Here is a 13,210-nt window from a genome sequence, read left to right as displayed (position 1 = left end):
TTATTGAAAATCTATTTTAATTATCCACCGCCTTCTGGATAACTGCATACTCAAATGTACTTACTGTATACACTGTATAGCAGTCACCATATGTCTTTCCTCCTCATACGTTCAAAAAATCAAAACACTTACAAGATAAATTTGCTCATAAAAACAAACTTTACTTTAAAAATTCTGATCTGAGGGTTATTTTTTTGGTTGAGTTTCTTGTTTGCTTATGGGATTTGACTACATTGAGGAAAGTGATTCCTAGACAAGCTTCATTTAACAATCTTAAATGTACAAGGTGAAGATTGGTATGATTTTAAGATGTCCAGAATGATGGTGTTAATATGTAAACTGAAAGGGAAGCATGATGCATACTCCACAGCACTGCTGAGTTTTGTGCTTTTGGCAATTCCCCTCAAATTAATCCTTCGCTGCCCACCAACAACGTAATTTAGAGGTAAAGTGCTTCATCTATGGGACACGTCTTTCAATCCTTCTCCAATTCAACAGGCTCTGAAGGAAGGACTGCAAACGAGGGGCTTTGCAATGTTACACAAGTCAATCTCATAGCGCTTTGGAATTGTAGGATCCCACTTTTTCCGGGTGGGATCAGCTAGAAATAAACATTGGGTGTGCTGCAAGGAAAGCTCAAGGGCTGCAAAGTTTCCCTACCACTTCAGTACTTTCCAGGCCCTTTAGCTCTTATCAGGAAAAGTATTGGACTGGCACCTTGACACAGACTTCTAGAGACAAAGCTGTTTCTGGTGCTTCCCTGGGTTTCATTTCAACTGCACATACCTCAAGCAGAAGCTAATTAATCCCTTTGTGAAAACCACAAAACAGAATGAGGCACCTTCCATATGTAACTATTTTCTTAATCACACATTAATACTTTCCCATAATGTTAACAAAAGGTGTATTATGCTTGAGAAATATGTTGAACTTCCTTTTTCACAGCAAGTTATTACAGAGATCAACAATGCACCATAGCTGTTTGGAAGATCATGTTGTAGACAGTTATATATGCTTTCTTTTCACTTTACAGTCTGAAATGAAACCTTATTTTGGTTGTTTCAACTAAAATACTCAGGGAACTGTGTTATTCAGATCAGACTCCTCCTACTTCTTTTCATTTTAGATTCTCCAAGGATATTTGCTACCTTTTCAAGAACTGAAAGCCTAAATCTGAATTTCAGTAGTGAAGGATCAATGAGACATTCATAACATGGAACTCACTGCCTGAAATCACTGCGATGTGATTTTATTTTACCTAGTTTTCATTTTTCCAGTTGACAGGGATTGCCTGATAAAAGAGTACTTGCTGTTATAGACCATACTTACAATTTAAACAAAAAGAGAATCTGCCTCTTGTCTCTGCCTGATAACTCCTAGGCCCTGACTGTCATAGTAAACAAATTGAGAAACAGGACATGATGATATGTAAGAATACCTTCAGACAAGCAAGATAGAGTCAAGGTCATAATTTATCAAACCCAAGATTATGGTGATATCATTGAAAGTATATTATCATAAAGGAAACTGGTTTTCCATAAACATTCCCTTTTAAGCAGTTAGTCATTAAATTGTCTCACTTTGTGGAACAGATATTAGAAAACTGTAATTAAAACTAAGTTGGAAAATCATCGTACAATGAACAAATTGCTTGTATATGAGCTTTGCCACTTTCTATGTTACTATTAATTAGAAACATTAAAAAAGCATGTCTGAACACTTGTAGGGAACCAGGGCTTTGTAATTCAGCTCCAGATATAAATCTGACTGTCTAAGCTAGTCCCAGGGAGATCTCCAGAGAGGCTGGATACCTGCAGGGAAGGTTAAACTGCAATTTTGAGTGACCCGACCCAGACTTCAGAGTTTGAGCCTGCATCTGAAAAAACAACTGAATAAATATCTGTGTTTGAGCATTTGGAACATAACAAGCCCCTGCTGGTTGCCCAGAAGCTTCTCTAATGTTGCAATTATTTCTTTGTTGCAGGATATTTTAGTAAGTGTTTTCTCTGTGGATGATGGACTCTGGTCTGACAGACTTGAGCCAAATTGTTCGTGTTTTAGTAACTCACAAATGCAGATCCTGATCCTCGTTCTAGTCCATCTCTAAGGAGAGACATCTGCTTTGCAGGAAGCAGATAACAATTTTGTTTTTATTTACACACAGTCTATTAAATTGAATTACAAAAAAATTGCAATTCTTCCAAGGAAAATGAACGTAAAAGTGTCCCTGTCGGGACAGTGAAAGCTGTAATACATGTAAGCACATATATTTGGACTAAGGTGGTTCCATCTCCATTCTTCTGCACTAATAAACAGGGAATTTGGAACAGAAAAAATTCCAAACCAGTTTGACACAGCACTATAAAAAGTAATAAACTCTCTGGAACAATCATCTTGTCTTTAGTCCATACCCATTTATACCATTATAAACTCAGAATAACTTTACCAAAGGCAACTAGCTCAACATGGTTGATGGAACAATTCCAGATTTAGATGAGTAACCAAAGATGTAATTTAGTCCCTAAGATGCCAAAGGAAAACAAACAACCAAACAACCAGAAAAAGATGCATTTGAAATTTCAGAAGTCTTATTTTCTCCTGTACCTTATTGAAAGGTTTGGGCTTTTTTCCCCTCACACTAAGGATGTTTTAGTTTAACACTGCAGTGATAAGCACTATAATTTATTTCACTGTCAGGTTTCTGGAGGTTTTACAAACTTGTATTCTATGTCAGGGAAATATTCCCCCAAATGCAGAAATCAATATCCATGAGAAAAAAACCTATATGCAACCACTCTTATTTATTTGTTTTGGTTTATGATGAGAGAGATTTTAGTGCTAATTATCATTATCAGCACACAAAGACCTGCTGTTACTAGCCAGTGTTTCTATTAACACAGTGTGCCACTTCAGTAGCTTTCAGTTGGCAATCCAGAATCAAATGACTTTTCTGAAAATTGGCACTTGCTGGCACTAAGTGTTTACTGTGTCTCTCATCTTCCAACCTTTTCTTTATAGTTATAAAACAATAAATCAATAGCCATTTTAAGGTTTTGTTTAATAAGTGCTTATGAAACTCTGAGTACCTCTGAGCCAAGTACACTCTTATTGCATTTTGTGGGCTTATACAACCTGGTGGTATCTGTACCCTTTGCATATCAAAGTGGGAACTTACCTGCAGGCTCAGTGACACAGGTCATGCCCATACTGTCCTTGAGACCAGCACCCGGCTCAGATTTGGGTTTGCTGAGTCAGGTGACTCAAACCCCACCTCAAAATGCTCTAATGAGGTGACTGAAGCTTACCCCACCTTGCTGAGCATGTCCCTGCAAGGCAACCACTGCCAGCACTGGTCTAACTCATTCCCCCACAGCTTCGTGCGTATCCCGTGCTGGACCAGACCTTACCTGCTGCGACTCTAGAACCTCTGTATTGAATGTAATGTGGAAGTGAGCAATCCACAGCTGCTGGTTTATATAGGTGGGACCCAGCAAATCAAGATGCTTACAATATTTCCAGTTTTTTAGGTACCGGACAAGGGCTGAAGCTCATATCCACTGCTCAGCCTGGACTAAGAGCGCAGCTATAAATGTTCATGAAAACACAAGGACTTGGCGCAGCCACAGAGAGCTGCCAGAGAAGTAGCACAGCCTGAAGTTTTCTTTCATAAGATTTGAAAAGGATTTAAAAAAATTCCTACTGTTTTTAATATAATTACACCTCAACACAGTTATTTTTATGCAGTTCCCATCTCCTGCTGCCGTCTGGGATTAGTCTTTATTTAGTGGTGATGAAGAGTTATGCCTCATGTCCTGGTTCAACCTCCAAAAAATTATGACAGGATTTCTGGCTCAACGTTATCTTATCGACATGTTTCCTTGTTAAAGAGATGCATTTACTGGAAGTGCAAATCCTCCTGACAGTGATGTTGTTACTACAGTCAACATTGTTTCAGCAAGTAGCTGAAAGCAGCAAAGCGCTGCTCCTACCGCTGCATTTTCCTCCTTGCTGTCATTTTTGCCTCTAAAACAGAAGTTGGCTGTTGTACTTTGGAGCCTGCTGTAATTTGATCAAATCTAGGGAAGATCATGCAGAAGAAGTGACAGCTAGTCAATGGATGGTATCGTTCCTAACTTGTTACCTGTCTGGGGTCTGCTATGATCAATGCTTCTGCGCTAACCTTAGAGCCAGACCAAAATGCAAAATAACTTCTACACGGGACAATCCTTTCTCCTTTCCCAGTTCATGTCGAGGCAGATCCATCCAGGTGCTTTGTGTCTATAATTGTTGGAAGTACAAAAAATATTTCAATTTATACTTTCAGTAAAAAAAGCATTCAGGTGCCAGATTCTGAATTTACTCTTCAAGCCAAACAAGGCTTTTTGGGCAGGCAATTCTCCTGTATAACACTGCAGCTTTTGAGTTGATTTCCATGATTCAAGATGTCTCCTTGCTGCCTCCAGGGAAGTACCATACTTTTAAAGGAGTAATAACTACTTATCATAAGGCCTAACAACATCTGTCCTAATTTGCCAAAAAACCCTAGAAGATTCTGCAAGTGATTTATCTGCAAGGGTTTTGCAGTCCCTGAAACTTTTCTGCATGATGACTTGTTAATTGTACACCATGGAAATTCCTTCCACCTCGCTTCTGCTGCAATAACAGCAAAGTCATTAAAAAATTTTGGATGTTTTTGAGGGTAAATTACATTGATTAAAGATGTTCCACTGAGTTTGAAGGAGAGCAGTAACTACTATTGATCACCTCATTATACATAGCTAGCCTAGAAATCAATGCAAAGAAGATGTATGATTTGATGGGAAGGTAAGTGATATAATTTCAGAGTGATATAAATAGAAGCAGTTTTAATGCTTCCAATTCAGCAACATCTATTGCTCAGTTATAAATGCTTCAGGATGATCAGCTTTTGCAAAATGGACCAGAAAGAGCCTTTTAGGTACTTAGCTCACAAAGAACGCCCTACCCAGGCAGGGAGTAACAAACACCAAACTTTGCTAAGCAAACCTCTCCAGTTTGTGGACATGGTTAACTATTAAGCACACAATCATACCAACATTTCCTTCGGCAAAGGAGGAAAAGGCCTCTCAATCAAACCTCTTGAAAGGGCATCACCATCTTTCTGAGCTACAATAAAAGGACTTGCATTTAACGGGTGTTTCCTGTGCTTTTCCAAGGCAAGCTCTGCATAGGAGTCTGGATAAACACACCTTGAAAGCACAGCAGAAGATGTCAGGGTGATGTGGTGTAGGAATATAAAAACCAATCAGAAAAAACTGGTGCACCAAAGGAAGATGCTTGTGAGGCCAAGCAGCAAAACAAAACATCTCCAGCCACCATTACTTCGCTCTTTCTTCAGACCCTGGCAAGAACTTCATTTTACTGCCTCGGTCTTGAAGCTTTTTGCTTCTGATAGGAGTAAGTGATGGTGATTGCATCAACGAAGAGCAAAGGTATTTGTTCTTGCCTGCTTCTCACTTCCTTTTAATCAAATATTAATTGGGTGCAGCCACTTCACTACTCACAGACAGTATCTAGCAGAAATGAAGTTAATCTTTCATGCTTTCAGGAAAGGAATAATAAAGTGATCTGCTTGTGTGAAAACTTGCAGGCAAAATAACAGTAATAATAATAGTAATAATTGTTATTAATCACAAATACAGTTATTTACATACCAGATTTACTTGGGTGAGGACATTTCATCATGTAACAAGTTAAAAGACCGAATTGCAGTTATCGCACAGGAAAATTTTGGATCAAAAGTATCAGATCTTGCATAGTTTAGAGCTAATAATCCTACTCTTTACAGGTGAAGTCCAGAGAAGCATCATGTCAGTGTCCAGAACACACACCACTGCTTTCCATGTTCCTTACATCTGCCCTGCAATGGAAGTTACTCTTTGGTTTGAACCAACATAGTTTCTCCTCTGTAAAACAGTCGAAACCCCCTCCTAGTTTTAATGAGGTATAACAAAGCTTTGAAACTCTCAGCAACTTTAATTTTAGAATGATTTTATTTTACCATGCCCAGAGTTCGAGACTCAAATACATCATTTAAAAACCTACCTGGAAATTCAGTGTCAGAAGGAGTCTTTTTTTCAAAGCTAAAGCCACAACATGAAAAATTCCCTGGCAAATCAAACCCAGGAACCAATTTCGACTTAACCATGTTCATGACTCACACTTCATCTTCATAAACTTTAAAATTATGTGCTCTGTAGTCATGAAAACCTGTGAATAGCAATTTGAAACTGAAATATTTGCTGAAAGTAGGTTTCAAAGAAAGACTTAGTTCCAAGACTTTAAATTCTTTTAGTTGTCAGTCATTCGAGGCACAAGAAGCAAAACAATTCATTTGGGAAACATTTCTTCAAATGAACTTCATGCACTGAGTGCTGCTGTTATAAAGGAATGGAACATCACATCTTCTCATCCATCACACCCAATAGGGCTGGTAGATAAATGCTACAATTCATACCTTAAACTATACCCTAAACAAGGTAGGTTTTTGATCGAGCTTTGCCAAGACCTGTTCCTGTAACTTAAAAATGTTCTCTTGGTTCCCTTTAGAAATTTAAACAACACTCAGTGTAATTGAATATATTTGCTTCTGACCTTACATTCCCTTATCAAGATAACAGCATTTTCTGAGAAGTCGCCTTGGGTGTTTCTGCAAGGTCAAAAAGACACAATGCACACATAGGGGCAAACCTACTTTGAATTACTGCATCCTTTCATGCTCCAGTGGCTCTGCAACCCTGATGGCAACAAATGAAGACTAATACGTTGGGAGCACAGCACTCAACTTCTTAGAAAACAAGAAGAGGGTATGGTCAGAAAGAGCACATCACCGCTGTTAAACATTTACCACCCTGCTTGAGCTACCACACTGCTAACACAGGTACAACAAAGAGCCACACAGGCACAGGGGAAGCCAACAGAACCACACTGCTGCAACTGTGAATTCACATTTGCCGGGAGATGCCCCCATCATTGCACAATGTTGTCTTTTTAACAGAATCAACTGCACATTCAAGGGAAAAATCTCTTGCCTTGACAGTAGGTTCTGAAGAACTAAAAGCGGTTGTTCTTCATCTTAAGTCCTTTCAGATGAAGGGATTTTAGAAGCTTCAGCTAGTGTCAAAATAAGTCCTGCTTGATGAGAACTCCAGTCAATATTGCAGAGCTTTTATAAAGAGGTACCTGAAAAATCACCACCAGCCAGAACTTTATGTCTTAAATAACTTCTATCACTTAGGTGCCATTAAGAGTCACTTACCTGTCCTCTTTTTTTGTTGAAATTGTAGCCTTTTTCATTGTATAAGATTAGATAAAAGGGCACATATGTTCTGAAAGGGCAGCTAACCTCAGGGCAGATTACAGTTCAACCTTTTTCTCTGAGTAGCCGAGCTGAAAATCAGGAGCTATCGTGGAAGCATACTGCAAAGCTGGGATGCTGCTGTGAATAACAAAGCACACCAAGTGTTTTGATAAACCCAAGGGGTCTAAATGGGCCTCAAAAAGCAAAGAGAAAAAGCATTCGGACTTGTCTTCTTTTCCAAAATCTTCCCTTAGTACCCTCATGGAGTTTTGTTTTCTACCTCTTAGACTCTAAATTCCATTTAAGAAAATGAAGAACACAATCCTGCCATCTCTTCAAAGATTTAACTTTATGGTAGAAAGATTTTACTGTTGTTAGTTATCATTAAAGGTAATAATTCTGGTGCAGTTTTCTTTTGCTGGCATTTGTGTTCTTTTATTAATATCTCCCTCGTACCAGGTAGCACTATAAAAGGAATTCCAGTTTTTAACATGATTTTTAGTCTTGATTTTCATCCTCAAAGCAGAGATGCTTTTGGAGGAGCCTAGGCAGGAGGAAGGGATACAACTCGGACACCGCAGTCAACTGTCACCTCTGAGCACATAGGCTTAGATTGCTTTTCTTTGATGCTGCTGCCAATTTTATTCACAAGCATATAAAAAAAAGGTCATGACATTTAGAATTGCAGTACTTCGGGTGTTAAATGTTCCTTTACATTTTTAATTTCTGAAAGTCATTTATCATGGAATAATATTTAAATATGATTGAGTGAATGTGTAAAGATTAACGCAAACTGTCCTTAAATTGGAAGTTCACAACCACATTCATTTAACCCTGTTGTATAAAAGGATAAAAAGAAGTTGATGTGGTAGCTCTAAGAGCTGCTTTTCCATTTTGCTGGAAGCATTTGCACTGTAATTCTCCTTAGGTTTTTCTACTGACATGTCTGTATAAGGCATGAGATTTAGCTGTCTACCATTTTCTACTTCAGATTATAGAATCATAGAATAGTTATGGTGGGAAAGGACCTTAAGATCATCTAGTTCCAACCCGCAGGGACACCACACACTAAACTAGGCTCTGTCCAGCCTGGCCTTGAACACCTCCAGGGTTGGAGCATTCACAACTTCCTTGGGCAACCTATTCCAGTGCCTCACCACCCTCACTGTGAAGAACTTCTTCCTTAGATCTAACCTAAAGTTCCCCTGTTTAAGTTTAAACCCATTACCCCTTGTTCTACCACTAGAGTCCCTAATGAAGAGTCCCTCCCCAGCATCCTTGTAGGCCCCCTTCAGATACTGGAAGGCTGCTCTGAGGTCTCCGCGCAGCTTCTCTCCTCCAGGCTGAACAGCCCCAACTTTCTCAGCCTGTCTTCATACGGGAGGTGCTCCAGTCCTCTTATCATCCTCGTGGCCTCCTCTGGACTTGCTCTAACAGCTCCATGTCCTTTTTATGTTGAGGACACCAGAACTGGACACAATACTCCAAGTGAGGTCTCACAAGAGCAGAGTAGAGGGGCAGGATCACCTCCTTTGACCTGCTGGTTTGAATGGACTTCACAAACCTGGCAATTCAATAAGAAGCAGAAACCAAGTCCCAACAGTCTACACAACTCTTTCATACCAAGTTTTATGTGAGAAATCAAACTACTGATTTCTAATCCAATGTGGCAATATTAATGATACTATCCTACCATAAGAGGAAAATAGAACTACTTTGTGTGAAGACTAGAGAAAACACTAAGGTACCAAGCAACCACAGTGCTGGTCAGAAGCTCCAGATGGAGACATTCGGAGATTTGATGAAGGGGACATGACTCTTGTGCTGCCATGACCAGGCTTCAGGGACTGCCATGTGCTGCCACATGATTGCCTTGTACATTTCACACATGTCCCCTCAGATACTAGCTAGGGCTTATTTCTCCAAAGCCTGGTGCCACCACTTGTTGAGCAAATAAAGGAATCTGACTAAAAGCTGTGCTATGGAATGTGTGGTCAGTGATTAGAATTCATCATTCTCCCGTAAACACCAGGAAAGCTGGCTGGTTTCCAGGCTGGAAAGGGCAGACAGATACACCACCAAATCCCTTCTGATGCTGCTAAAATTGCACCTGGGTGAAATTTATACTGGCATATAGAATGTACTCATGTTTTCTCATGGAAACTCCTGGGAGCTCATTGTTAAAAGCCTGACAAACTCTGAAATATTTAGTTTGAGACTCCATTACACTCAGTGGGTCAAGCGAAGAGACAATGTCTGAAGAAAGGAGACTGAAGATGTAAGTTAAAGGAAGTCTTTAACTGGCACATTCAAAGATCCAGAAGACTGTTTAAGATAAAGCAACTTAGAAAGCCCGTTTGCTATTGATTTATTCTCAATACCAAATTCTTTTGTGAGCATTTTAGCACCAGAAAGAAATACAGTGATTAAGCAAACTATTATACTCCTATTTTTTTTTACACATATAAATGCACACACACAATCACTCCCATTCCTGCACAAGTGTTTTGTTTATAACACTATAATCAGGCTCATGAGCAGTTTCTCTCAGACACTCTCTGCAGCAGAGTAGTGGTCTCTGCAGCATTTATGAATGTTTCCATATAGATGTGGCAATATTTTCCCTATTTCCCAGGTGATCATGCTCCTCCAAGGGGACAGAGCACTTTCTTCATGCCACACTGAAGATGACAGAATTGAGGCATTTAATATCCTTATACCAGGGCAATGCCAGGAGTAGCATTAGCTCAAGTTTGGCCTCTTGGAAAAGCCTTCAGGAAAGCTGCTCCCCGGATCAACCAATCCATTAAATTAATGCTTTGTTGGCTGCAGTTAAAGTTTTGAATCAAGCAAAACAAAAGCCTGGGCTTCAGCATATGTATTCCCTGTCAAATTGCATTTATCAAGATAAGGGTTATTAGAAGCTTTTTTTCTCTCGTGTGAATGAAATTGTAAGCTTAAAATGTCACTGAAGATTTATTAATCTGATACTCTTTCTGATAAGGGCAAAGAAATAGAAAGGGCAGAGGGAAAGAAATATTTCTTGTGGCTTGATAAGGGCTACAAGAAATAGAAAATATGAATAAGGCAATTTATCAGTGGGTATACTGTAACCAAAAGATTCAAGCCACATAAAGCAATATTAGAATTATATATTGATTTCCGAACTTCGCCATCTAAAATACTTCATCCAAGTCTGATAGTTATGCAGAAAAATGTGTGTGGCTTGCAAAAAAAATGGAGTAAACCTGAATTTTCAAAGTCTAGGCTGGAGAATCACTGCTTGTCTTAGAAAGTAGATGGAGATCTAACATGCAAACTGTTACTATGCTAGAGGATAGGGCGTGTGGATCACCAGCAGCACCATCATCAGTGCTTTCAGCTGAAGTGACGGGGCCTGAACTAACCAGAGGAAGTGTTGTTTAAATGTTGGCTGTTTCTGTGCCTGTTACTGTCAGAACATGTCCATAGTGGGGAGGAGTGCAAGCTAAGAGGTTCTCAAATATTTTGGGTCAAACAGACCACTGCTAAAGCTTCATCTTTTTTATACTCCATGTGGTGCACGAGGCAAATAAACACATTTCACTGCTTAACGCTACAGAGCAAACCCTGTGTAAGTCACTGCTTTGGCTTTGCAAACTACTGAGAGAGGAGCCCAGCACCTGAGTTAACTCTCTTAGCACTCCTCCTAAGAGAGGGCAGACAACCCTGCACTTAAAAACAAGCTAGTGCTCACTTTGCCCCAGATGCTCTCACCAGCACATCTGCACTCGTATTAAGAAACCACAGCCACAAGTAACAACTCCTTTCCCTTCCAAAGGGCTTTCCCCGTAGCAGGGTGGAAATGCTTAAACAGAATCTGGCTGGGGCACTTGCCCTGCTGCTGGACCTGTAGTCTGCCTCTTTTGCAAGGACTAATTCCCTTTGGATGAGGTCATTCTGGGACAGCTTGGGACTTCTTGGAAAAGCCCTGAGGGAGTGAATTAACTCACCAGGCTTTCAGACATAAATAGAGAACTCACCAGGGAGCTGGCAGGGAAAATGGCCATTTGTGTTGAGACTCCAGCCTTCATTTTCATATAACATTGTTTGCAATGAGTTTGTTGTTGAAACAATTTCATACATAAATACAGATATCTATTTGATATATATTTCACTTCTAATGATAACGTTAATAAAGATTAAAATGATAATTCATATCCCATGTAATATATATGTGTGACTTCAAATGACTTCCTCGTTAACATACAGACTACTGATGATTTTTTTCACTTAAGAAGCGATGAGCCATCAAGTAGCATTTTTTCTTTTCTATCTTCTTTTATGATGATTCAGTATTTTCATTCAAAATATTTTCACTCAAAAATGAGATCATTAACCAGAACTCAGGTTTCCTACGAGACTATCAAGTGGGTGTTAGTTTTGCAGCAGTTAAGATGTTTGAAAGCACTACATATTTAGGAAAGGATTAGTTGTACCTTCACTTATTCTCAGAAGCATTACATGTAAAATCTACTAGTTAAGAAATGTCTTTCTTCTGTTTTTCTAAGAACGTAGCAGGAACCAATTAATGTGCTATAACTCCATTAGCAGCTTAACTTACCAGTCTTCTCTGCCTTGTGTTTTGAACTTTCAGGTGCTGGAAGGCAGGGGCAGGGCCCTTCGCATCGAGCTGTGATGGTTTTGCCAGTAGTACACGCATGAAACTCCAACTTGCACTAGAATCATTAAAAAAAGCAAGAATACATTTTGAATTGGGACAAGACATAAAAGCAGCAGCTGTGGATTAAATGAGAAATTACATTTAGCAGTAATGACTTTGGACAGATTGCAAAACTTCAGTCCCTAATGAAATGCCATTGTTTTTATTATTACAGGTAACAATAATAATAATAGCTGCTTCCTATGCAGAGTTTTGCATGGCACTTCTAAACGTGCCTTGTAAAGTGTTGTTATTTCCTGCTTAAATATATGGAATCTACAGCATAGACAATTAAAGCAATTTCTTCCAGGTCACCTATGAGATCCGTGGCAAAGCTGAGAAGAAAGTACGAGCCTCCAGAATCCCATGCGTTTCCTATGCTGCTTTCCCATGTTCCATGTGTGAAATCATGCCATCTATTACCTATTACCATTACTGATTTATTAGTTTGGTCTTTTGAGGAGCTGGGAGCAATGAGCTGTGTCCAAATACCATCAATGAAAAGACACCAATCCTCACAATAGCGAGAAGCAAAATAAATCAGCTCATCAGCCGATGAGACTGGTCCTTCAACATATCAGCTTCCCTGAACAAGGGGAAAACCTTAAGTAACTCCCATCAATAATTATAACTTGCTTTAGCAGTTAACAGCACCACTCCTGAAAACAGCCATTCATATTGCAATCATCTCCAACAAAAGTGTAAAACTGCAGGGTAGGGATTAAACCACAAGCAGTACAGTAGTTCCCTATATCTGCATGTTGTTACTTGGAATCATAGAATTGTTCAAGTTGGGAAACACTTTCAAGACCATCGAGACCAACTGTTAACCCATTACAGCCAAGCCCACCACTAGTGCCATATCTACACTTCTCTAAATACCTCCGAGGGATCGTGACTCCATCACTTCCCTGAGCAGCCTGTTCCAATGTTTATCAACCCTTCTGGTGAATAAATTTTTCCTAATATCCAATCTAAACCTTCCCTGGTGCAACTTGAGGGCATTTCCTTCAGTGCTCTTCCTTGCCAACTGCCCCCACATGCCCTGTTTCCCGCCCTGTTGGTGGTGCTACCAAGGGTTTCGTTTACACATGTGGGAGTCCGTCTTGGCTTGCTCCTGGCCTTATCCAGGTCCCATCAGCCACTGTGGCTTGAGCTGGGGGCTCCTG

The 13,210-nt window shown here is 39.7% G+C and overlaps 1 protein-coding gene across 1 annotated transcript in view; it reads right to left on the bottom strand.

The window, feature by feature from the left end:
- The window catches only part of SPOCK1 (sparc/osteonectin, cwcv and kazal-like domains proteoglycan (testican) 1), a gene marked incomplete at its 5' end in the record, with an annotated part of 58,476 nt that extends 46,419 nt beyond the window's left edge, over positions 1–12,057 (bottom strand). Inside the window, one exon of the mRNA XM_010009399.1 lies at positions 11,943–12,057. Within this exon, the coding sequence (XP_010007701.1) occupies positions 11,943–12,057 (115 nt within the window). The remainder of the gene's footprint in view (positions 1–11,942) is intronic.
- Between the last annotated feature and the right edge of the window lie 1,153 nt (positions 12,058–13,210).

Source organism: Nestor notabilis, unplaced genomic scaffold, assembly GCF_000696875.1.
Source record: "Nestor notabilis isolate BGI_N333 unplaced genomic scaffold, ASM69687v1 scaffold3422, whole genome shotgun sequence".
NCBI classification, from domain to species: domain Eukaryota; kingdom Metazoa; phylum Chordata; class Aves; order Psittaciformes; family Psittacidae; genus Nestor; species Nestor notabilis.
The sequence above is the reverse complement of the archived record's forward strand: the minus strand, read 5'-3'. Positions and strand labels throughout refer to the sequence as shown.